The sequence below is a fragment of the Haliotis cracherodii genome, unplaced genomic scaffold, assembly GCF_022045235.1.
Source record: "Haliotis cracherodii isolate W230 unplaced genomic scaffold, xgHalCrac1.p SCAF_16, whole genome shotgun sequence".
Classification (NCBI taxonomy): Eukaryota; Metazoa; Mollusca; class Gastropoda; order Lepetellida; family Haliotidae; genus Haliotis; species Haliotis cracherodii.
The window spans coordinates 25,802,904-25,828,292 of record NW_027266271.1 but is presented as its reverse complement, the minus strand read 5'-3'; the positions used below and the strand labels follow the sequence as shown (position 1 = coordinate 25,828,292).

Genomic DNA, 25,389 nt, shown 5'->3' with positions numbered 1-25,389 from the left:
CGTTTATCCAGACGTAGGATGGATTGGTATAGGCAACAAACATGACTGGTTAATATAGGTATCACACATGATTGGTTAATATTCGGCAACAAGCTTGATTGGTTGGATAAAAGACAGGATTGATTGATCTAAGCAACACACGTGGTTGATTAATGCCGGCCGTAAGTTCAGCTTTGTCCAAATCCAGGGAGTCCTCTCTGTGTGTCTGCCTGTGTCTGTCTGTCTGTCTGTCTGTCTCTCTCTTTCTCTCTCTCTTGAAAGAAGTTCACGTGACTGGTTAATCTGTTAAGGCTGCGGTTATTGCAACAAACAGCCTCCCAACTGTGGATGTTCTTTCCACTTGTTTGGGGTAATATTTACGATATAACACCCTCGAAAATGACAGACGATATTCTAAAAATACTGTCAAAATACTACTTATATCAGCAGAGATCAGGCGAGAGCCTAAATGTGCTTTGCAAAAACGCCGGTTAAAACAAGAAACAACCAATGCTTCATCGTGGGTGTCGGGAGATGGCCGGAGGTTCTTTTCCTTTACCAGGTATTACGATAAAGACCTCGTTTGTACACCAGATCGACATCACTGCATTAACTTGGGTGTCGGGAGTTGAGCTGAAATAAAGATAAAGAGAAAAAATAAAGTACTACAAAGAGCTTGTTAGTTTATCTGATCAACATTACACCTATATACATAAACACTTTACTGAAATTAATTATCAACCACAATTATATCGTTATAAGATGGAATGTATTGCTCTTCCTCTTGCAACGAGATCGTATGCAGTGCCACTACGTTTCAACATTTGGAGAGAGTTGTCAAGATAGTAGAATATTGTGCCGCAAGCTCTACTTCCGCTAGCAAGAAGCACCGCCGGAATCAATCAATTCAAGTTTCTCTTTCTGTTTTTCCCATTATCTCGTTACAATGGACAGCACCAAACAAGACGAATCTTCGTTTACTTATGGGGGCACCGGAGGTTTGTTTTCATATAGACCGTTGTTATTTGCACAGGAGTTTAGGGGAAAGATAAAGTCAGGCAGCTAGAACAGTATCCATTCCTTGGTCTTGGATTCATACACAAATTGATGCAAATAAGATTCGATTTTACATGATCAAAGACTTGACAGAAATTAATGAATTCGTTTGTACAATATTTCTTTTTATGTTCCTTGATAGTCAGCTGTGTAGTTGCTATATATAATATACGATCTGTGTATTTATTGACGTCAGTAGAGGTAAAGAGGATAAGATTGGTTAAGCTCCTTAATCTGTTTCTATAAGAGTATTGAACATTTTATGTAACGGTGAGAAGTGTAAGATGACCATAGTTTATTTGGAGGAGTACCATATTAAGTACTAAAATGAGATTGTTTAATTTATCACAACCCTTCAATAATAGGTCGAGGGTCATGTTCCTCTAAAAATCTGAAAAGCTATCGCACATTTCTACTCTAGGCCCCAATAACCCTTAAGAATCTCGGTGACATTTCCCAGAAAATATTATTTTGCTAGGAGGTTAGTTTTATGTTCCGAGTTCAACAAAGTTTAACATGTTTCAATGATAAACTTCTGAGTTTCTGTTACTCACTGAATACCTCTGTTACCAGTAACCATGGTGATAGTACTGGTATACTTGTTTTGGATGATATTTAAGCATGTGGAAGTGAGTAGTTACACATCCAGGATACAGATTCTTACATTCACAAGTTGGAAGACACTAACTGTTCTAATTCATCATGGTGTCATTTTTATCATTTTAGAATGAAGGTTGAAATTATTATGTTCTAAAACAAGTTTTATCTATTAACTTTCCAGTGTAAGTTTAACTTAATTGAGTTATTCAATGATATAACATTTAGGCCAATATTTAATATTTCATCATATTTATGAATCCCTTACAATTTATTATTCAATGTCTTCAAACTTCAATGAATGTATTTATGTATTGGTAATGGTTCACTCTGTGTTTTATACATTTTATAACGAGATGACCTACACTAAAAACTTGACCAAGAATCATACTCTCTCTTTGATGGGTTATTTGTTTACCAAATTAAATTATAACTGGAATGTAGGTTGATGAATAAAGATATAGACATAGCTGTTTTGTTACATGCATCTGTACCAAATTTATGATTGTAGATTCTCCAGTGATGTTTTTTTAATGTGTCTGCTCAGGAAATAGTGGCTCTATTGAACATTTGGAATAGTGATATTGCAGCCTTGAAAACACTTTTTCTGAAATAGCTTTGAATGCAGGGGGGATTCTAGACTAACATTTAGTCTCTGAAATCTTATATTACACAATATCCTTCTTGACTCTAAAAATAAAAAAAATTCCCTATGCTGATTTCAGAATAGAGCTAGCTTGAGCTGGCTAAACTTGCTTTTGTATGCATTTCTAGATTATTATTTTTTCATAAAATAAATATATTCCACGGTCATGGTGCAGGACTAGGGGGATTCTTGAACTGTAGAATACTGTTGCAGGTGAATGTATACATGTGAATGTTCATCGTTTTACATTATTCTGAAGTTGAAGATTTTTACTATACAATCAATCAACCAACCTATAGCCAACCCAGAGTGCTATCATGCTAGTGTTATTACAAGACTCACTACCACTGGCTTCCGTACAATCAATATTCCCTTTGTACCCAGTCACTTAAGACAAGTTGTTGTGTTTGTTGTTGAATGACTTAATCTGTTCATCATGTTTTCCTGTATATCCGTCAGCCTGTTGGGATTCTAGATTGGAATTGGTTCCCAGCAACCTATGCTTGTTGTTAGAGGCGACTTAATGGATTGGGTGGTCAGCCTTGATTGCATGTTAACCTACCCTGATGTACCCCAGATTTGATTACTTACAGACTTCTGTCATATAGCTGGAATATTGCTGAGTACAGCGTTAAACAATAAAGCAATAAATCATAGCCATTAACTTGATGGAGGTGAAAGGACACCGTGAAGCTTTGCCCGTATTGAAAGTCATGTCTTCAGTCAACAGACAATGTTCATCTTTGTTCACAGTATCAATCACTGGATTGTCTGGTCCAGACTTGATTATTTACAGTCAACGATTATATAGTTGGAATATTGCTAAATTTAGCTTGAACAACAAACAAACATACAAGCCTACACACAACCCAAAGGGTAATTGGTTTGGTTGGTTTGCTGTTTTACGCCGCACTCAGCAATATTCCAGCTATATGATGGCGGTCTGTAAATAATCGAGTCTGGACCAGACAATCCAGTGATTAATATCATGAGCATCGATCCACGCAATTGGGATCGATGACATTCATCAACCAAGTTAGCGAGCCTGATCCTGATCCCGTTAGTCGCCTTTTACGACAAGCATAGTTGCCTTTTACGGCAAGTATGGGTTGCTGAAGACCTATTCTACCCCGGATCTTCACGGGTAATAGATACAGGTGTGATTTCCCACATGGGTGAACCAGTTCTTGGTGTTCCCTGTCATGTGGCTGTAACAATGTTAAATATAACTTAGGACCCAGCTCACACATAAATTCTATGCAAATTAGAGCCTTGAGAAAATATTGCGTGTTATCAAGTTGTTGCAATACAAAGGATTGTCTCCCTTTGACTAAACTTGAATTCAAAATCTGCCTTGAACATAGTGAACCATTCTTTCGTTATGGTGTTCTTACTCATATAATTACATCCAAAACATGTATACATACCTACACCTCGGCCAATAATGCTGGATCTGTTGAGAAGTGAAATTTCCAATGAATTATGTTGGATAATCTTAGAATTATGAAAGTGTTTAATTCTAGTTGTTTGGATAATTTCAATATGATTTACAGACCTTATAATACTTTTTGTTTACAATATCAGAGTGAATGTTTAAAGTGGTAACATGAGAGATTGTGAGCAGTTGTCAAACTGATGAGTTATTTGATGGGAACAAAACATTAGTGGCAGTGGATGTTATTTTACAAGCTATGACCTATCCATTTTCTGAGCCATTCTTCTGCGACTTTTCTTTTTGATATTCTTCATTGCAGTCACACTTACTGATAACTCACATAACATGTAATCAATGGTAATAATATATGATACAACAACATTCACAAAAATATATTTCTTTCCTGTTTATAGAGCATAACCACAGCTTGTTATATTTTAAACATGTTTTTTGTTTTTGTTTTTTTGTAACATGTTCACATTGTATTATCGAGATTAAATTAATTTTTGTTATTTCTTGAACTTTCACTAGTGTTCAGGGGTGACAACTTTCTGCATCTTCCCGAGGCAAGGGACTTAACTGACTGTTAAAGTCTAGTTTCCACCCTTGCTGAACTAGGCTGGAATTTCTGGGCTCACCAGTGGCATGGCGCCACCAGTGGCTATTACAAGTTATGTCCCTTCTATGTCCCTCCCACTGACCAATCACTTTCCACCTCCCATATCACTCGCTTTGCTTCAAACAAAATGGCTGTGCTCAGTGAAGACGATCTGATCGATAATCAAGATCTTTATTGTAATAAAATGGGTCTTACTTCACGAAGTGGATGTGAGCAACTTGTTTTAAAACAAATATTGGTTGACGGTACGCATGCTTTGCAAATCCTGCAGTTGACCAAAATCTGCACAGCAGTTTATGAACAAGATGTTGATATTGTTATGGGTTTTGATTGGACTATGCATAGACTCGTTAGTCCAGCCAAAATATAATTCCATAATTCCAGCCGAGTTTGGCAAGGGTTGAAACTGGACTTTTATAGTCAGTTAATTCCCTTGTCTTGGGAAGATGACTGTTCTCTGGATAAGCAGACCAGCTGCACTCTGCATCATCAGTGTCCCGGTGTGTAAGGCATTTGTGTTGACAAGCCTAACATGTCTTTGTTTCTTTTTCACGGAATTTTTTGGCTGATATCATTCACATGATATAGGCTTTCATCAGCTTAGCTAACTAAACAGAATGAATTTGTACTAGACTCAAGCAGTGTCCGAAATAACTGCCTGCACGCCTGCCCGTCTGCCCGTGGCTGGTAACTTTTCTGTTGGGCTGCATGAAATTTTCCTCCACCTGCCTGACTGTCTGACAGATAATTTTAAGACTAGTTACATATTCAGTTTTTTTATAACTCCTTGTAGATTCTCAAGTGATTGTTTGCATTATTTCAACTGATCAAAGACGTGATTTGTCTCTTATTTTTAAAGAATGTCTGAATGCGGGCAGGTCACTGTGAAGATGGGCAGGCAACATAAATGGGTCCGCTGCCTGACTTTCATTTTGGGATTTAAAATTATTTCAAACACTGGAATCGGGCCTCTGACTAGTTTCGGCTGGAATAACTAGACTGCAGCTGGATTGTTTCTTGAAATGATCCATTGTGATGTTCAATATTACAGTGGTCCTGGGGTCCTTGTGATTGCCCCTATATCTGAATCTAGGAACTTCTTTAACTTTCAGCATGAGGGCAATGGCAGGGACACCTTGACTTTCAGGCTTAGTTTCAAACAGTCTGGACCCCAAATCTCCATCATTGTTATCTCTGACTGTTAATGGACTAACTTCACATAACATAGTCATGATTACTGGATGTTCTCTGCTTTTGTTTAATGTGATGAATAATTATTTCTGTCATTTATCTGTGTGAAAGGTTCTGGCCATGGCTACACAAGGGAAATCATATTTAAAAAGCCTGGAGGCTGAAAGTGTCATATGTATATGACTTGGTAAGATCTGATTTCACTGTTTTGGCGTCAACGGCAGATTGCACGTTCATCGACACCCCTGTTTTTCTCAGCCAATTGAGCATTTCAACTGATTTGAGATGTCTTTTTTGGGTGACAAGAACAGAAATTTGAAAAGAAATTGCAGTTTGCCATTTTGAACCCTAAATTGAATTCTGTTGGCCAGAATTGCTGTGTTTCTGCAGTGTTGGCATCAAGTACTGTTGTTGAGCATAGCCCAGCCCAGTAATGCATCGTGGGTAAGGAAGTGACCATTCAGCATTGTGCTTTGTTGCCCATGATGCATCACTAGGTTAGATTATGTGCACCAATATTCTGATGCGAAATACTGACCCATACCTGCTCACAAATCTTTGTTAGATCAAATGGACTTCTAATATGTTTAAGTGACATCGGTCCCATTCAGTGTGTGGTTAGTTAGTCATTACCTGTGTGAAGGGGATGTGGATTTGGGGGATGGGGTGGCGGGGTGGTATTGAAGATGGGTAGGATGCTGGTTGAGTCGTATTTGAGGTGTAATCTGCAAGTAAGACAAATTCAGGAATCTTTGGAGACAGGCAGTATAAATGCAGTCTTAGGATAGAGCCAGTATCAATGCATACTTCAGTCTTAGCACAGTGACAGTATTAATGCAGTCTTGGGATAGAGCCAGTATCAATGCATACTTCAGTCTTAGGATTATTACAAATATGTTAAGTCAATTTGAGGTTAACATGGTTAAGACTTTGCTGCAATGTATTGGTGAAATTTGGTCATATTGAAAATTGATGAGAATTTGGGGATTATTATTTTGTACTGAGAAAATAGCGAGAAAACACCTGAGCCTATTACGCCCACGTTGAGAGACTAATTCCTGAAAGGCCACACCCCTACATATAGTGTATCATTTCATGCTCCCTGACTCTTACGTTGTGATTGTTCTTAGATCCTAAAATAATTCCTAGCATCAGACTTAATTTTTATCAGTATAATAAACCCGATCCTCTTGACTCTATCATGTTTAATCGCAGCGAATGTCCAATCACGTCTCAATGTATGTGGCAAGCTAGATTGGTTGCGATGTTCAATGAAAACTCATTCACTTGTTAAGTGCAGCCATTTGCATTGAGATAGCATTTCAAGTCCATTTGGGTAACAGTGTTTGTGGCCCGCTCAGCAGAAGTCAGGACTGTTGTTGAAACAGAGTTGATGCAGCTTCGTTCAGATCTTTGTCAGTTTCATCGCAGGGGAGGATGAGAGGCGGAAACACTGAGATCTGAAGGAAGAGGGTATTACTGTGGATCAAACTTTGTTACTTTAGATTAGAACATGTAGAATGAGAATTTGAAAAAGTATGTTCATGGAATGATAAATCTGCACGAGGAGATTTAGTTGAAGCAATTTCTTTAAATGTAAATGTTATCCATGGTTCTAAAGAAGCGACTTTTGTCATGAGTTCATATAACAGAATCAGATGTTCCCGGAGAGTGACACATTTGTATGCCAGTTATTGATTAATCCTTAGACTGCTGAATTAATTTGAAGATTGATGTACAACAGTTCATTAACACAGCTTTCTCTCTCATTTGTTTAAGTTGTGACATGCTAATGTGTATAGCTGTATAACTTTATAAAAAAATCTGAACATACGTGAATTTTACAAATCTGAATTATGTCTACTAAACTGACATCTTTTTACAATTTTGAGTAGCTGTTGCTTTTGCAACTATCTCTTAAAATTGTTGTATCTTCCAAAAAATATTTGTATTCCCCGTATGACCTCGGAGAGTTGGTACTATTTCTTAATTTTGTGTAGGGGCAGTGGGGTAGCCCAGTTGCTAAGGTGTTAGTTTGACACACCCAAACCCCAGCTTCCGTACACTCTGAGAAGCCCATTTCTGGTATACCCTGCCATGATATAAGTGGCTTAAACCATACTCATTCACTAATCATGTAAATTTACTGCAAATTAGTTTTAATATTTTGTATTTGGATAAGGAAAAATGATACAGCTAATGATTAACGATATTATTTCAATTTGATGTGTGATATAGTGCAGTGAAGTAGTCACCAAACTAGTGACAGATATGACATTGCACAGAATCAGTACGTCCAACAGTGTTTCACCCCCAGTCAGCAGTATCCCAGCTGTTTGACGGCAGCCTTGTGGAACTAAAGTCAGGGACAGGCAAACCAGTGGTTGATGACATGACCAGCAATCTATATGTTAGAGTATGTAGAGTACGATGACCATCAATCAGGCAGGTCAAGCACTGTAGCCTTTTGATCCTCTGTCAGTAAGTTTTTACTATGAGTATGTGTGCTTGGGACCATTCTGCCCGGTATCTCCTGAGGGTGTGTATTCTGTGAGGGTGTGTGCCACGAGGGTGTATTCTGTGAGGGTGTGTCCCACGAGGGTGTATTCTGTGAGGGTGTGTCCCACCAGGGTGTATCCTGTGAGGGTGTGTCCCACCAGGGTGTATCCTGTGAGGGTGTGTCCCACCAGGGTGTATTCTGTGAGGGTGTGTCCCACGAGGGTGTATTCTGTGAGGGTGTGTCCCATGAGGGTGTATTCTGCGAGGGTGTGTCCCACCAGGGTGTATTCTGTGAGGGTGTGTCCCACCAGGGTGTATTCTGTGAGGGTGTGTCCCACCAGGGTGTATTCTGTGAGGGTGTGTCCCATGAGGGTGTATTCTGCGAGGGTGTGTCCTTCCAGGGTGTATTCTGCGAGGGTGTGTCCCACCAGGGTGTATTCTGTGAGGGTGTGTCCCACCAGGGTGTATTCTGTGAGGGTGTGTCCCACGAGGGTTTATACTGTGAGGGTGTGTCCCACCAGGGTGTATTCTGTGAGGGTGTGTCCCACGAGGGTGTATTCTGTGAGGGTGTGTCCCATGAGGGTGTATTCTGCGAGGGTGTGTCCCACCAGGGTGTATTCTGTGAGGGTGTGTCCCACCAGGGTGTATTCTGTGAGGGTGTGTCCCATGAGGGTGTATTCTGTGAGGGTGTGTCCCATGAGGGTGTATTCTGTGAGGGTGTGTCCCACCAGGGTGTATTCTGTGAGGGTGTGTCCCATGAGGGTGTATTCTGTGAGGGTGTGTCCCACCAGGGTGTATTCTGTGAGGGTGTGTCCCACGAGGGTGTATTCTGTGAGGGTGTGTCCCATGAGGGTGTATTCTGTGAGGGTGTGTCCCATGAGGGTGTATTCTGTGAGGGTGTGTCCCACCAGGGTGTATTCTGTGAGGGTGTGTCCCACCAGGGTGTATTCTGTGAGGGTGTGTCCCACCAGGGTGTATTCTGTGAGGGTGTGTCCCACGAGGGTGTATTCTGTGAGGGTGTGTCCCACCAGGGTGTATTCTGTGAGGGTGTGTCCCACCAGGGTGTATTCTGTGAGGGTGTGTCCCACGAGGGTTTATACTGTGAGGGTGTGTCCCACCAGGGTGTATTCTGTGAGGGTGTTTCCCACGAGGGTGTATTCTGTGAGGGTGTGTCCCATGAGGGTGTATTCTGCGAGGGTGTGTCCCACCAGGGTGTATTCTGTGAGGGTGTGTCCCACCAGGGTGTATTCTGTGAGGGTGTGTCCCATGAGGGTGTATTCTGTGAGGGTGTATTCTGTGAGGGTGTATCCTGTGAGGGTGTATTCTGCAAGGGTGTATCCTGTGAGGGTGTATTCTGCAAGGGTGTATCCTGTGAGGGTGTATTCTGCAAGGGTGTATCCTGCAAGGGTGTATCCTGTGGGGGTATATTCTGTGAGGGTGTATCCTGTGAGGGTGTATTCTGTGAGGGTGTATTCTGTGAGGGTGTATCCTGCAAGGGTGGATTCTGCAAGGGTGTATCCTGTGAGGGTGTATTCTGTGAGGGTGTATCCTGTGAGGGTGTATTCTGCGAGGGTGTATCCTGGGAGAGTTTATTCAGCAAGGGTGTGTTCTGTGAGGGAGTATTTTGTAAGGGTGTATTGTGTGAGGGTGTATTGTGTGAGGGTGTATTCTGTGAGGGTGTATCCTGTGAGGGTGTATTCTGTGAGGGTGTATCCTGGGAGAGGTTATTCAGCAAGGGTGTGTTCTGTGAGGGAGTATTTTGTAAGGGTGTATTGTGTGAGGGTGTATTGTGTGAGGGTGTATTCTGTGAGGGTGTATCCTGTGAGGGTGTATTCTGTGAGGGTGTATCCTGGGAGAGGTTATTCAGCAAGGGTGTGTTCTGTGAGGGAGTATTTTGTAAGGGTGTATTGTGTGAGGATGTATTCTGTGAGGGTGTATCCTGTGAGGGTGTATTCTGTGAGGGTGTATTCTGCGAGGGTGTATTCTGTGAGGGTGTATTCTGTGAGGGTGTATTCTGCAAGTGTGTATCCTGGGAGAGGTCATTCAGCAAGGGTGTGTTCTGTGAGGGAGTATTCTGTAAGGGTGTATTGTGTGAGGATGTATTCTGCGAGGGTATATTCTGAGGGTGTATCCTGCAAGGGTGTATCCTTTGAGGGTGTCTTGTGAGGGCTTTTCCTGCGAGGGTGGTCTCCTGTGAGGGTGCATCCTGCGTATGAAATAAGAACATCTTGCAGCATGTGTTAGAATCCATCATACACTGAAACCTCTACATACGTCTACATACACGATATATTCACCATATATCATGAACAGTACTGTCAGGTTTCACTGTAGTATCTGTCACAGGGAGCATGTGTGTTCTAGAGTTGCTTCCCTTAGGTGTGTCAGGAACCTATGATCGTGGTGGGATTGAAAGCAAAAGCAGGCATGGGTGCCCCAGTCGTCTAAGGCACTACATTGCGCTGTGCTGAGTAGTGTCCCTTGGGCACGCCAGAAACCTATAATCGAGGGCTCGAATCACGGTTTGCCTTGATTTATGTTTCTAGATTTGTCAGCAGCCTGCCATGCTTTTGGGTTTCACTAAAATGGTTAACATCTAGCACCTGCATATACTTCAGGCTTTCCTCCCACATCAAGCTGATGAGCTGAACTGGACGCACGCACCCACCCACCCACTCACTATGTGTTAAAGTTTACAATTGTGTGTAGTTGCAGTCATTTCTGTAAATGTTTAAACACGATGTTAATGATTTTACCGAATCTTTACAGGCCAATTAGTACATGCAAACACTGTAGGACCTGTATTATGTGAGTAACTGGAAGGTAATGTTAACATAAAAGAAAATTGTATACATGGAAGTGTTTATTTTGAGAATCATATTTCTTAAACTTATCAATTGAAACTTGTAGAGGCATCAAAATATTGCCAATATGAAAGAGATAATATTGTGTGTAGTTTATGTGGAAGGTTTCAAATGTAAATAGACATTCAGGCTCTCTAAATAATATGCCACACAAGTAAACACCCCCTTCCTCACATGTAAGAACAAGGTCCACCTTATGTTTTTAGGGGCTGCCGGATGTGAAGGAGCAGGATAACATGTCGTGTTTTGTGTTGATGCTCGTATCCGAAAAAATAATTTATGTTCAACAGAGTAAGAATCAAGACAGCAAAATGAATTGCTCACATGTATGCTGGACCTGTGAAGATTCTGGGGTAGAATAGGTCTTCAGCAACCCATGCTTGCCGTAAAAGGTGACTGTGCTTGTTGTAAGAGGCGACTAACGGGATCGGGTGGTCAGGCTCGCTGACTTGGTTGATGCATGTCATCAATCCCAATTGTGTGGATCGATGCTCATGATATTAATCACTGGATTGTCTGGTCCAGACTGGATTATTTACAGACCGCCGTCATATAGCTGGAATATTGCTGAGTGCGGCGTTAAACAACAAACCAACCAACCAACATGTACGCTGTGACAGTCTTCTATGCAGAGTTGTTTCCCTTAGAGTCCCAGAAACAGAGGTGTTTGTGTCCCCGATTCATCCTGAGTGTTTCTGTATTTGTCAGCACCACACCCTGTTCATGGGTCTCACCAAAGTTGTAAACGTCCAATACCTGTCTTCCTGTCACATCCTGATGTAACACTGTGACATAACTGAAATACTGTTCTAAGCAGCGCTTATCCAAACTGACTGTATGACCGGTTTATGATAACCATTGCCCAATAGCCATCTTTGGATAGGTCAAAATATAGGTGCTTTGCTTTGTGGTTAGATTTCTTTTGTCAGTGGGGTGGCCTAGTGGTTAAAACGTTCACTTGTCAGGGAGAAGGCCTGAGTTCGTGTCCCGGCTTGTGTGAAGCTCATTTTTGGTGTCCCCCGCCATGATGTTGCTAGAATATTCCCCTACGAGGCATTTAACTACACTTACCGACTCACTGCTAGTGAAGTACGTGTAGATGAGTTACCAGGCTCAACAATAGGGGTGTAACAATACGTCCGACTATTGAGGCATTTCAATAGTACTGCAATTGTGTTTCAACTTTGTCAACACCCCTTGGGAATCTGGGTTAGAGTAGGTAGGTCCCCAGCATCCTATGCTGGTGGTAAGAGGCAGCCAATGGGATCAGATTGTCAGACTCGATGACTTGGTTGATTACATGTCATCGTACCCCAACTGCATGGATTGTTGCTCACAAAGCGATCACAGGATTGTCTGGTCCCAACTTGATTATTTAAAGGCTGCTGGAATAATAATAATAATAAGGCACGACGTTAAACAGAACACAAACGAAAAACCTTGTCAATACTAATGTGATAGTTACATCAATATTCACACCTGCTCTAGACCATGTGTTATTCAATGCTCTCACTATCGACCACTGGTCTCACTATCTTGAGGCTCAGTTACATATAGTCAACTCCGGAATAAATCAAGTTACCCACAGCTGTTGCTAAATGATCTGAAAATACATCAATAAGCCAGGTATCAGATTTTGCACTGATATCTTTTTATTATATTATCAGGCAAAATGTATTTTATTTGTGAATATTGAAAATTGAATATTTACTAATTGTGTGTGTAGAGACATTCCATGAGTTTACTTCGTCAGTAGCCCCGTGAAGATTCTGGGGTAAAATAGGTCTTCAGCAACCCATACTTGCCGTAAAAGGTGACGCTGACTTGGTTGATGCATGTCATCGATCCCAATTGCGTGGATTGATGCTCATGATATTAATCACTGGATAGTCTGGTCCAGACTTGATTATTTACAGACCGCCGTCATATAGTTGGAATATTGCTGAGTGCGGCGTTAAACAACAAACCAACCAACCAACCAACTTCGTCAGTGACAATAAACTATCTCCAGTAGGAAACACCCTACATGTTGTTGGTCTTGACTTTCCCAGCCCATGGTTTCCCTTTGATCATATTACTCCTTGGTGGTAGAGTTTCCTTGATACAATTGACACTAATAATTTGATTTGCTTATTTTTGAATCCTTTCAGAAAGTTTGTTATTTAGCTCAGGCCTTTTCAGCTAGTATTGTTTTGACAGTTGTGATTTTGTGAGATTTGGAATAGGAAAATACTAAAATTAACAAAAACACATTGTTTAAATGTACTGTAAGAAAATATTCGATGTAAAGGTGGCCTCTTTTTATTAGTTTAAATTTTGTTTCTAAATATTTAAACTTTATTTGTATATATTATTTGTATATTGGGACAAAAATTTGCATGTTTATATCAAATCATGCTCTGAGAAGCAAGAATATGTTTTTTTATATCTTTGTCGAAACGGGGTAAAACTTTTCTCATTCCTATTGAAGGACGATAGTCTTAGTGCTTCTACATGTTGGGGATGACGAATGTCTTCCGTTTCTACAGATCAACAGCTTGATGAAGCTGACCAGAGAGCTGCTATGAATGCCCTGATTGAACAGTGCAGAAATACGGTAGGCCCTGAGCCAAAGCTGACGATTTCTAACAAACATCCCGTCATGCTGTTGAATGAGATGAGGAGAGATGCTGTCTACAAACTGACAGCGGAAAAGGGAGACAACCTTCAAAAGATCTTTGAGATGACACTAAGCCTTGCTGACAAGAGTTTCATCGGATCAGGGCTGGCCAAGAAGACAGCCAAGCAAGATGCAGCTGAGAAGGCCCTGAAAGAAGTCTACAACATTCTCTACGTTCCAGATGAAGGTATGTTCCGAGAGTTATCTGCCCTTCTTTATGGCCAAGTCACTTGAAGCATGGTCTGTCACATTTTGTATTTTTATGTCTGCGTGACCAATCCCTCTGCTATACAGTTAGAGTTACATCCCTTAGACATACCAGGATCCTCTGGTCATGGGTTTGAATTTAAGGTTCACCAAGATTATCAGCTTCATACTCATGATTTTGGTTTTCACCAAAGTAGTGAATATCTACGACCTACATCACTGCGTCATTAAAGCTGATGCATGACATGACTGGAATAATGTTGAAAATGGTGTAACGCAAGCTCATATCTGAGTTATCTCCCTTTTATGGAGAGGCCTTCATAATACATTTGATGTCAGCATGTGTGTTCACCAGCACGACATCCTGTGCTTGTAAGTGAAGGTGACATGTCACCTTGTTCTAGTTGTAGGCCTGTGTGGTTTTGTGTTCACAACATGTTGCCAGGAGCATCCAGTGAAACTGCCTGTCTGCAAACCCTGCTTTACAGTTGACTACAATTAAAATATCAGTCTCACTAAAACCACTAGTCCGAAGCCTGAGTCTAGTAAATTCTGTTCGGTCCAGTAAGCTCATCTAGTAACAGTTGTTAGATCAGAATATGACACAACGATGATATCTTGAGTCAACGTTGTTTATTGGTTATATATTTGATGACACGACATGTACGTGTGCACACAACAGCACTCTCAACCAGGCTAACATCTAACCGTTATTCCCCAGCAACCTACCTCCCTTGCGTCATGGGACCGTCGGGTAGCCTAGCGGTTAAAGCGTTCGCTCTTCACGCCGAAGACTCGGGTTCGATTCCCAACGGGTACAATGTGTGAAGCCCATTTCTGGTGTCCCCTGCTGTGATATTGCTGGAATATTGCTGAAAGTGGCGTAAAACCATACTCACTCACTCACTCACTCACTCACTCACTCCCTCCCTTGAGTCACATATACTATCCCATAGAACATCACTTACCAGTTAACCCTGGCGACATCGATATGCGATCACTCGCTGGGTGCTGGCATCTTGAAAGGAGTCTCGCTGTTGTGAGATCTCGATATATTTATAAACTAACTTTTTAACATATGTGATAACACTGAACGAAATAGTTTTAGACAGAGGCTGGAATAACTAGATTATATACAAGACTTAACTCATGTTCGCCTCTGTAATGTATATTGTGAAAATGCAAGCAATGGCATCTTAGTCTGCAAACATTTCCGGATTTTTTCACATTACTGGAGTTAATCTGTCAATGACAACTTATTGGTGAACTAAATCATTGATATGACCACAAGATTTAGTTCCAGAAAGGTTAGAAAGTATGTACCCTTTCCTTTTCATTGATTATTAATTCCCTTTTTAATTTCTGAATATCCAAATTTATGATACACCGTGGATTAAGTGTGTTCATGATGGCAAAAAGCTGAGTCCAGAGACTATATCATATTCATAAGCATGTGTTTATGAATCACTTTCAAATAGTGATGATACCAGGTTTTTGCATTGTTACATCATCAGTTACCATGACATCACAATCCCATGACATCGCGAGTATCTCTGCAACTGATGCTGATCAGCTGTATTTTCACTCTCAAGACACTGCTTATACACACAAAACTGAAGTTGGAAGAATGATGTTGGGTAATAAATAAACTCTCATCAAGTGACTTTTTTATAAAACATATTTCAACTTTTATGAACAATGTTTGATATCAAAAGACACACTTGTGAGATGCTCTGTATGAACTGTATTGAGACCCGTGACACATTCCCCGTGACACATTCCCCATGCCCAGTGCTCTGTATGAACTGTATCGAGGCCTGTCACACATTCCCCATGCCCAGTGCTCTGTATGAACAGTAGCGAGACCCGTGACACATTCCCCATGCCCAGTGCTCTGTTTGAACTGTATCGAGACCCATGACACATTCCCCATGCCCAGTGCTCTGTATGAGCTGTATTGAGACCCGTGACACATTCCCCATGCCCAGTGCTCTGTTTGAACTGTATTGAGACCCGTGACACATTCCCCATGCCCAGTGCTCTGTTTGAACTGTATCGAGACCCATGACACATTCCCCATGCCCAGTGCTCTGTATGAGCTGTATTGAGACCCGTGACACATTCTCCATGCCCAGTGCTCCGTATGAACTGTATTGAGACCCGTGACACATTCCCCATGCCCAGTGCTCCCTATGAACTGTTTTGAGACCTGTGACACATTCCCCATGCCTAGTGCTCTGTATGAACTGTATTGAGTCCCGTGACACATTACCCATGCCCAGTGCTCTGTATGAGCTGTATTGAGACCCGTGATACATTCCCCATGCCCAGTGCTCTGTATGAACAGTAGCGAGACCCGTGACACATTCCCCATGCCCAGTGCTCTGTTTGAACTGTATCGAGACCCATGACACATTCCCCATGCCCAGTGCTCTGTATGAGCTGTATTGAGACCCGTGACACATTCTCCATGCCCAGTGCTCTGTATGAACTGTATTGAGACCCGTGATACATTCCCCATGCCCAGTGCTCCCTATGAACTGTTTTGAGACCTGTGACACATTCCCCATGCCCAGTGCTCTGTATGAACTGTATTGAGTCCCGTGACACATTACCCATGCCCAGTGCTCTGTATGAGCTGTATTGAGACCCGTGACACATTCTCCATGCCCAGTGCTCCGTATGAACTGTATTGAGACCCGTGACACATTCCCCATGCCCAGTGCTCCCTATGAACTGTATTGAGACCCGTGACACATTCCCCATGCCCAGTGCTCTGTATGAACAGTAGCGAGACCCGTGACACATTCCCCATGCCCAGTGCTCTGTATGAACTGTATTGAGACCCGGGACACATTCCCCATGCCCAGTGCTCTGTATGAACAGTAGCGAGACCCGTGATACATTCCCCATGCCCAGTGCTCTGTATGAACTGTATCGAGACCCGTGACACATTCCCCATGCCCAGTGCTCTGTATGAACTGTATCGAGACCCGTGACACATTCCCCATGCCCAGTGCTCTGTATGAACTGTATCGAGACCCGTGACACATTCCCCATGCCCAGTGCTCTGTATGAACAGTAGCGAGACCCGTGACACATTCCCCATGCCCAGTGCTCTGTATGAACAGTAGCGAGACCCGTGACACATTCCCCATGCCCAGTGCTCTGTATGAACTGTATTGAGACCCGTGACACATTCCCCATGCCCAGTGCTCTGTATGAACTGTATTGAGACCCGTGACACATTCCCCATGCCCAGTGCTCTGTATGAACTGTATTGAGACCCGTGACACATTCCCCATGCCCAGTGCTCTGTATGAACAGTAGCGAGACCCGTGACACATTCCCCATGCCCAGTGCTCTGTATGAACAGTAGCGAGACCCGGGATACATTCCCCATGCCCAGTGCTCTGTATGAACTGTATCGAGACCCGGGATACATTCCCCATGCCCAGTGCTCTGTTTGAACTGTATCGAGACCCTTGACACATTCCCCATGCCCAGTGCTCTGTATGAACTGTATCGAGACCCGTGACACATTCTCCATGCCCAGTGCTCCGTATGAACTGTATCGAGACCTGGGATACATTCCCCATGCCCAGTGCTCTGTATGAACAGTATCGAGACCCGTGATACATTCCCCATGCCCAGTGCTCTGTATGAACTGTATTGAGACCCGTGACACAGTCCCCATGCCCAGTGCTCTGTATGAACAGTATCGAGACCCGTGATACATTCCCCATGCCCAGTGCTCTGTTTGAACTGTATTGAGACCCGTGACACATTCCCCATGCCCAGTGCTCTGTATGAACTGTATCGAGACCCGTGACACATTCCCCATGCCCAGTGCTCTGTATGAACTGTATTGAGACCCTTGACACATTCCCCATGCCCAGTGCTCTGTTTGAACTGTATTGAGACCCGTGACACATTCCCCATGCCCAGTGCTCTGTATGAACTGTATTGAGACCCTTGACACATTCCCCATGCCCAGTGCTCCGTATCCTCACACATACAGTCCATATCTTGTCTTGTCAAGGCATATTTGTTCCTCATATATTGGTGATGTCCATGAGATATGAGTTTACCAGGGACCATTTCCTGTTTATCATAACCTCATGTACGATACAGAACAAGGGAGATAATTCAGCACATCTTATCAGCTTACAGATATGGTGTGAACAGCTAAATAGTGAATTACCCTACTTCTAACACAGTGATTGATTGATGTGTTGAATGATTCTGTGAAGACTGCCACTTGACCTTTGTTTAATATTTCCAACTTGAACACGCTCACCCACTGTTATCTTAAGCTTTTGGTGTTATCTCACACAAGCTGTGATTTTGCATGAATAATATTTATGCAAGTCCTATCATTTTAATGAATTCTGTAGTGTTGGAATCACATTATTAGTTGGACGATGTGGGATTTGTGTCTGGAAATATAAATATGACATCACTATGATTTACCAATAGAAGTGTTTTGATAGATTATGGTGTGATTAATGTGGTGAAAGCTGGCTGTTATAATGATTTAATAAAGTTAATGAAGAAGGAGTGACTCGTACTTTACGCTTCCAAGTGTATGCTACTGCAGTAGTAATCATATTATATGATACCTTTATATATAACTCTTATCCAGATACTAGTATCTGCTCAAATGCGCTTCGTTTTTCACCCGACCAGTAGTTCTGTAGGCCAGTTTTCATTCTCCACTCCCCTAGTTTAAATATTGATGCAGGTGATAATGAGCCAAGTGGTTAGAGCGTTAGATCGTCACGCCAAAGACCTGGGTTCAATTCCTCAGATGGGTACAATGTGTAAAGCCCATTTCTGGTGTCCCCCGCCGTGATATTTCTATTAACCGTGTAAAACCATACTCACTTAAATGTCAATGAAGCTACAATTGTTTTAGATTATAGTTTCAAGACAGTTATACAAACTGGTGTCAGTGACAAATTTCTTACCTCACCTTGGGTGAATGAAAACGGTTCATTGGTAGTCTGTTTAGCTGGATCTGGGGTAGAATAGGTCTTCAGCAACCCATGCTTGCCGTAAAAGGCAACTATGCTTGTCATAAAAGGCGACTAACGGGTTCGGGTGATCAGGCTCGCTGACTTGGTCATCGATCCCAATTGCGTGGATCGATGCTCATAATATCAATCACTGGATTGTCTGGTCCAGACTCGATTATTTACATTGCTCGATTATTGCTGAGTGCGGCGTTAAACAACAAACCAACCAACCAACTGTTTAGCTGGGTTTGTCTCCCCATGGTAAGCTTAGTCTTCTTGTCCCTCCACCAGAAGTGAGCAGTAGGGTAACTTTGGGTTTAAAACCAACTCAACAAATATCCTGTGGGCGTTGAGGGTTAAGAGTTGTCCTCAGCAACCTGTCCCCAATGCCACACCTTGTCCGTACCGTTTACCTGTTTTTGTATGTACACAAATAGGGTATGCATATCATCGTATCCCAATTGCATGGATTGAGGCTCATGATGTCAATCACTGGTTTGATGGGCCGGACTTGACCACTGACAGACCGCCGTCATATTGCTGGAATATTGTTGAGTGTGGCGTTAACCATCAATAAACAAACAAACAAACAAACAACAAGTAAAGTGGTTTGTTATTCAGTCTTGGTCTGAGTTATGAACAAGTGCAATTTATTGTTTGTGTTAAGTGAACCATGTTGTAATGATGGTGCAATAACAAGCCTGAGTCTGTGGAGGTATCATGAGTCTGGGTGTTGGTATCAAAGGAATTATTACAATCTCCAGAGCATACTTCACCTATATGTGGGGGCGGTGGGGTTCCCTTCTACACTTCTGTTTTCTGTAAATCTGCAAACTACACAAGATAATTTGGACTGTTATGTAAATTTTCAATTTATGAAGGGGTGCTTAAGATTACTTACAGATTGGTCTACTGGCTGCTTAGTGGAGCAGGGTGCTTAGTATGGTCAATACGATAGGTCTGCCAGTCTGAGACTAGTAAAATTCAAGGAGGCCATTGAAAAAAACATTAATTTCAAGCCCTAGTAAGTGATTTCCCCTGTGTTCCTCTTCAGAAGTTTAAAATGGATTTTTTTAATTTAAAACGTAGCTCAGTGGAGAGCACAACAACCTCTTATATTTACTCAACAATGACCTAAAAATATTCTGAATTTTAGAATACATAAGTTGACACTCTAAATAGACTGGCTGACACCCATATGTCTCACATCTCATGAAGTTTCAGAATGATATTGGGAATTAAAACCTCCAACCAGATTGGGGTTACTCACAGAGGAAAAGGCGGTCAAGTCAGAACCAATTACAGTTGAATATCGGATTGACTTAGTTTCTACAATTGACTCATCAGTAACCATCTGCCAATACCATAACTAATGATGTAGGGCTCTAATTGGCCAGGCTTGACCCCAGGGGAATCCACCAATGAGAATACAGCAGAGTAATGAATAATAGGAGGGTACTGCAGTATTAAGCTGGAAATGTGCGATCTATGATTATCAGTGGTGTAATATCCTTTTATCTACCACTCGATAAGAGTGAAGAGGAAAATGCGTGACGAACATTCTCATGAGGAGAATGGAATCAAACTATGTCCAAGGGGAGATAACCCATGCATCACCTGACATTTCCGTGGCAGCTAAGACAACAGAAAAGGATATTGTTAAGTGGCTGGCCTTTGTGGGAGATATCCCAAGCATGGTGTTATCAGAGCAATTGGGATTGGGTAATGCCAGCTGCAATAATCTATGATGGAAGACGAAGAATATGTCAGTGGGAGATATTCCACAGCTTCACCTTCCAGTCAGATGTGGGGGTCGTCTGTGTGCTGGAGTACCGGTGGCAGGCAACGTGCAGGAAAGGTGGGACTGTTGAAGAGAAAAGGGAAGGGTAGAGAGATAGGGTTGTATTGGGCAGTAATGTGTGAGGGAGGTGCAGATGTTGGAGAGAATGGAAGGGTAGAGAGATAGGGTTGTATTGGGCAGCAGTGGTTGTAATGTGTGAGGGAGGTGCAGATGTTGGAGAGAATGGAAGGGTAGAGAGATAGGGTTGTGTTCGGCAGCAGTGGTTGTAATGTGTGAGGGAGGTGCAGATGTCGGAGAGAATGGAAGGGTAGAGAGATAGGGTTGTATTGGGCAGCAGTGGTTGTAATGTGTGAGGGAGGTGCAGATGTTGGAGAGAATGGAAGGGTAGAGAGATAGGGTTGTGTTGGGCAGCAGTGGTTGTCATGGGTGAGGGAGGTGCAGATGTTGGAGAGAATGGAAGGGTAGAGAGATAGGGTTGTGTTCGGCAGCAGTGGTTGTAATGTGTGAGGGAGGTGCAGATGTTGGAGAGAATGGAAGGGTAGAGAGATAGGGTTGTGTTGGGCAGCAGTGGTTGTCATGGGTGAGGGAGGTGTCAGATGTCGGAGAGAATGGAAGGGTAGAGAGATAGGGTTGTGTTCGGCAGAAGTGGTTGTAATGTGTGAGGGAGGTGCAGATGTCGGAGAGAATGGAAGGGTAGAGAGATAGGGTTGTATTGGGCAGCAGTGGTTGTTATGTATGAGGGAGGTGCAGATGTTGGAGAGAATGGAAGGGTAGAGAGATAGGGTTGTGTTGGGCAGCAGTGGTTGTAATGTGTGAGGGAGGTGCAGATGTTGGAGAGAATGGAAGGGTAGAGAGATAGGGTTGTGTTCGGCAGCAGTGGTTGTCATGTGTGAGGGAGGTGCAGATGTCGGAGAGAATGGAAGGGTAGAGAGATAGGGTTGTATTGGGCAGCAGTGGTTGTTATGTATGAGGGAGGTGCAGATGTTGGAGAGAATGGAAGGGTAGAGAGATAGGGTTGTGTTGGGCAGCAGTGGTTGTTATGTATGAGGGAGGTGCAGATGTTGGAGAGAATGGAAGGGTAGAGAGGTAGGGTTGTGTAGGGCAGCAGTGGTTGTAATGTGTGAGGGAGGTGCAGATGTCGGAGAGAATGGAAGGGTAGAGAGATAGGGTTGTATTGGGCAGCAGTGGTTGTAATGTGTGAGGGAGGTGCAGATGTTGGAGAGAATGGAAGGGTAGAGAGATAGGGTTGTATTGAGCAGCATTGTACTGGTTGCCATTTGGTTTTTACTTTATATTTTTGTGGATATATATTTTTGAATGAGATAAGTTTATTTCTAGGACTAAATATTATTCTAAGCCCCTCAACTGCTCCGCAAGTAAATGAAACAATTTAGTAGTTGTGAAGATCAATGTTTGCTGAGCAGGACTTGTGCGGATTCCCATGGACACAGCCAAGGGGCAGTTGCTACATGTGTCCACAAGCCTGGAGGCAAAGGCCAAGTCAAGCAGTTGGCCAGTATTGACCTTTGGAAGCGATAACAGGTGCACACAGAGCACTGTAGAGTACTGTCACGGGTGTGGGATATAGAGTACTATCACAGGTGTGGGATATAGAGTACATAACTCCTCCACAGGTGTGGGTATAGAGTACATAACTCCTCCACAGATGTGGGTATAGAGTACATAAATCCTCCACAGGTGTGGGATATACAGTCCATAACTCCTCCACATGTGTGGTATGTAGAGTACTTAACTCCTCCACAGATGTGGGATATAGAGTCCATAACTCCTCCACAGGTGTGGGATATAGAGTCCATAAATCCTCCACAGGTGGGGTATAGAGTACATAACTCCTCCACAGGTGTGGGATATAGAGTCCATAAATCCTCCACAGGTGGTGTATAGAGTACATAACTCCTCCACAGACGTGGGATATAGAGTCCATAACTCCTCCACAGATGTAGGATATAGAGTACTTACCTCCTCCACAGACGTGGGATATAGAGTACATAAATCCTCCACAGGTGTGGTATGTAGAGTACTTAACTCCTCCACAGGTGTGGGATATAGAGTACATAAATCCTCCACAGGTGTGGGATATAGAGTACATAAATCCTCCACAGGTGTGGGATATAGAGTCCATAACTCCTCCACATGTGTGGTATGTAGAGTACTTAACTCCTCCACAGGTGTGGCTTAGAATCTCTCCTGCACCTCACAATGACAATGAGATGGGATCAAGATGGCTTCATGTGAGAAGGTCCACCAAAGTCGATATACAAAATTACATCGAGTCAACAATTGCAAGAGCATCTGTCAGTTTGTTTTGTAGTCTGAGTGCCAAGAGAAATGCCCCCGTATATTCTGCACATCCTGTACATGTAGATAGAGCTACAATTTCATCACGTCTTGTAAAAAATGATGTCTGGAGATACAGCACCTGCTTCATGAAGCAGTGTTATTTCATGCATCGAAACTAGAATATAGCAACCAGCATCCCCTTCACATCATGTGACCTGCTGAGATTTGTTGTTTGAACTTTAATGTGTTCACTGTATGTGTCCCTTGGCAAAACTACCATGATCAGTTTTGTATCACTGCGGATATGTTTCAGACAAACTGCACATGAGGTGGAGAACTGTATGCCCTCAACGACAGTCCATTCTTAAACAGTCATCTCCCAATTCAGAATAGCTGTAAGAAAGATTGTGAATGTACACTGACGTGAAATTGCAAGACAATCAATATCAGTTTCTGTTGAAAACAACAACATGGAAGACCTTGGTTCTTTGCCCTATACAGGACAAAGGAGGCATGGATGGCCCAGTTGTCTGAGGTGCTGCAGTTTGCTGTGCAGAGCTGCATCCCTTTGGCATGCCAGGAACATATGATTGTGGGTTCGAATCCAGGTTCGCCCCGATTATGTTTCTAGGTTTGTCAGCACCATACCTGTGCTCATGGCTTTCACAGAAGTGGTAAACGCCTGAGACCTGCATCACTATACAGGTCAAATTCCAGGTGTCTATCACGACATTGTTGCAGGAATATTAAGAGCAAGACCCAACTGATTGACTGAAGCTAAACACCATTAATGACTGGACATTGTAGTGGGCATGTATTTCCCACCCTGAAAGTAAAGCACTGAGCATCACTAGTGAGGGATCATGCAGATGATTAGAGATAAAAGTATTAAAAAAAGTCACCTTTATACCTATGAAGAGTGCAGGTCAGTTGCATCTGGAGTGAATCCCATCTACCCACATTGACTGTTACATGTCATGGATGGCATGGGCCTGGGCTAAACCACTTGTTGCGGTCAGGCATGAGTTTTGGGTAGTGTTTCTGTCGCCTTCAATCTTGCACTTACCATTGTTTTTAATAGTTAGCCATTTTTCAAGATTCTTGAAAGCATCCAATCTGTGTGACATCGGTATAAACAACATACTCTTCAACGTTAACGACATTACGACCCGTGAAGATTCCAGGGTAGAATAGGTCTTCAGCAACCCATGCTTACCGTAAAAGGTGACTGTGCTTGTCGTAAAAGGCGACTAACGGGATCGGGTGGTCAGGCTCACTGACTTGGTTGATACATGTCATCAATCCTAATTGTGTGGATTGATGCTCATGATATCAATCACTGGATTGTCTGGTCCAGACTCGATTATTTACAGACCGTCGTCATATAGCTGGAATATTGCTGAGTGCGGCGTTAAACAACAAACCAACCAACCAACATTAACGACGTCGTGAACATACTCAGACTTTCATGCTTGTTGACATGTTCATGTTTCACACACTACACACCAAGGTGACCTTCAATAATGACACTCAGTTTATGTCACACTGGAATTGCATTATGTAATTATTTCTAGGTTCTTCTGGAAATGGCGGACTTTAAAGAACTTGCAAACACTTTTCAGCTTGCTCACACTATTGTCTGGTCCAGACTCAATTTCTTTACACGCTGCCATGGCAGCTCCATTGTCGAGCATGATGTACCGGCAATGCCACCTTCACTCACTGAATCACTCCTATTTCATCCATATTTGAAGGTCATGGATGCTAAACAAGAAGACCTATTGCTCCACACGCAGACAGTAAGTGTCAGGAAGGAATCACAATATTTGTCTTATACATGCTTTTTCGATGTTCTCTTATATTAGGCTTTGCAAAATATGACCTGAACATTATCAAAGTACCTCTAAGCCTACAATGTTTATTTGGGAATACATAAGGTTTATTTGTATTACAGACTACTTGTTATATTTGGAAATATGTGGAGTTTATTTGTATGAGAGACACAACATTACTAACATGCAGATATGACTGTATGGTTCCCTTTGTCTTACCATTGGTGCTCTGCTACAGGGTTATTGTAGGTTTTGCTTCCAGCTCTGTAATTGAACATAGGAGTTAGATCCTGAGGAGCAGGTGTGGAGTTTATCAAAGGGGCTTAGCGCACTGCATGACAAGTGTTGGACAAATCCTTCTTAAGTTCTGCATCACACAGCGACCTGAGGAGGAGTGTTCTTGTTTTCTGCATGTGTCCTAGATGGTGTTGTCAGTGCAAGGAGATATGGAATACATCACATTGCAGTTCAGCAGATTGTTTGACAGTCCTGCAGACGTAACACATCTCTGTGCTGATTTGTTGAAAGAATTGTCTCAATTTAATAAATAAATTATCGCCACTAAGCACGTAAAGCAGTGACCTAAAACGTGAGCAACACTCCATGTCATTGCTGCTTGATGACACACATTTAGTCGCGCCACTGACTTTAGTGACACAGCCCTTAGAACAAGCATGGGTGACTG

The 25,389-nt window shown here is 42.5% G+C and overlaps 1 protein-coding gene across 2 annotated transcripts in view; it reads left to right on the top strand.

Annotated features, from left to right (window-relative positions):
- Nucleotides 1-863: 863 nt before the first annotated feature.
- Nucleotides 864-25,389, top strand: part of LOC139464004 (double-stranded RNA-specific editase 1-like) — a 224,287-nt gene continuing 199,761 nt past the window's right edge. Inside the window, exons 1-3 of one of the 2 annotated variants that reach the window (XM_071245500.1) lie at nt 909-977; nt 5,635-5,710; nt 13,415-13,732. In XM_071245500.1, coding sequence (XP_071101601.1) covers nt 13,450-13,732 — 283 coding nt within the window. In that variant the 5' untranslated portion in view covers nt 909-977; nt 5,635-5,710; nt 13,415-13,449. Of the gene's footprint in view, nt 978-5,634; nt 5,711-13,414; nt 13,733-25,389 lie in introns of both variants that reach the window. The other variant, XM_071245498.1, reaches the window with a different exon arrangement.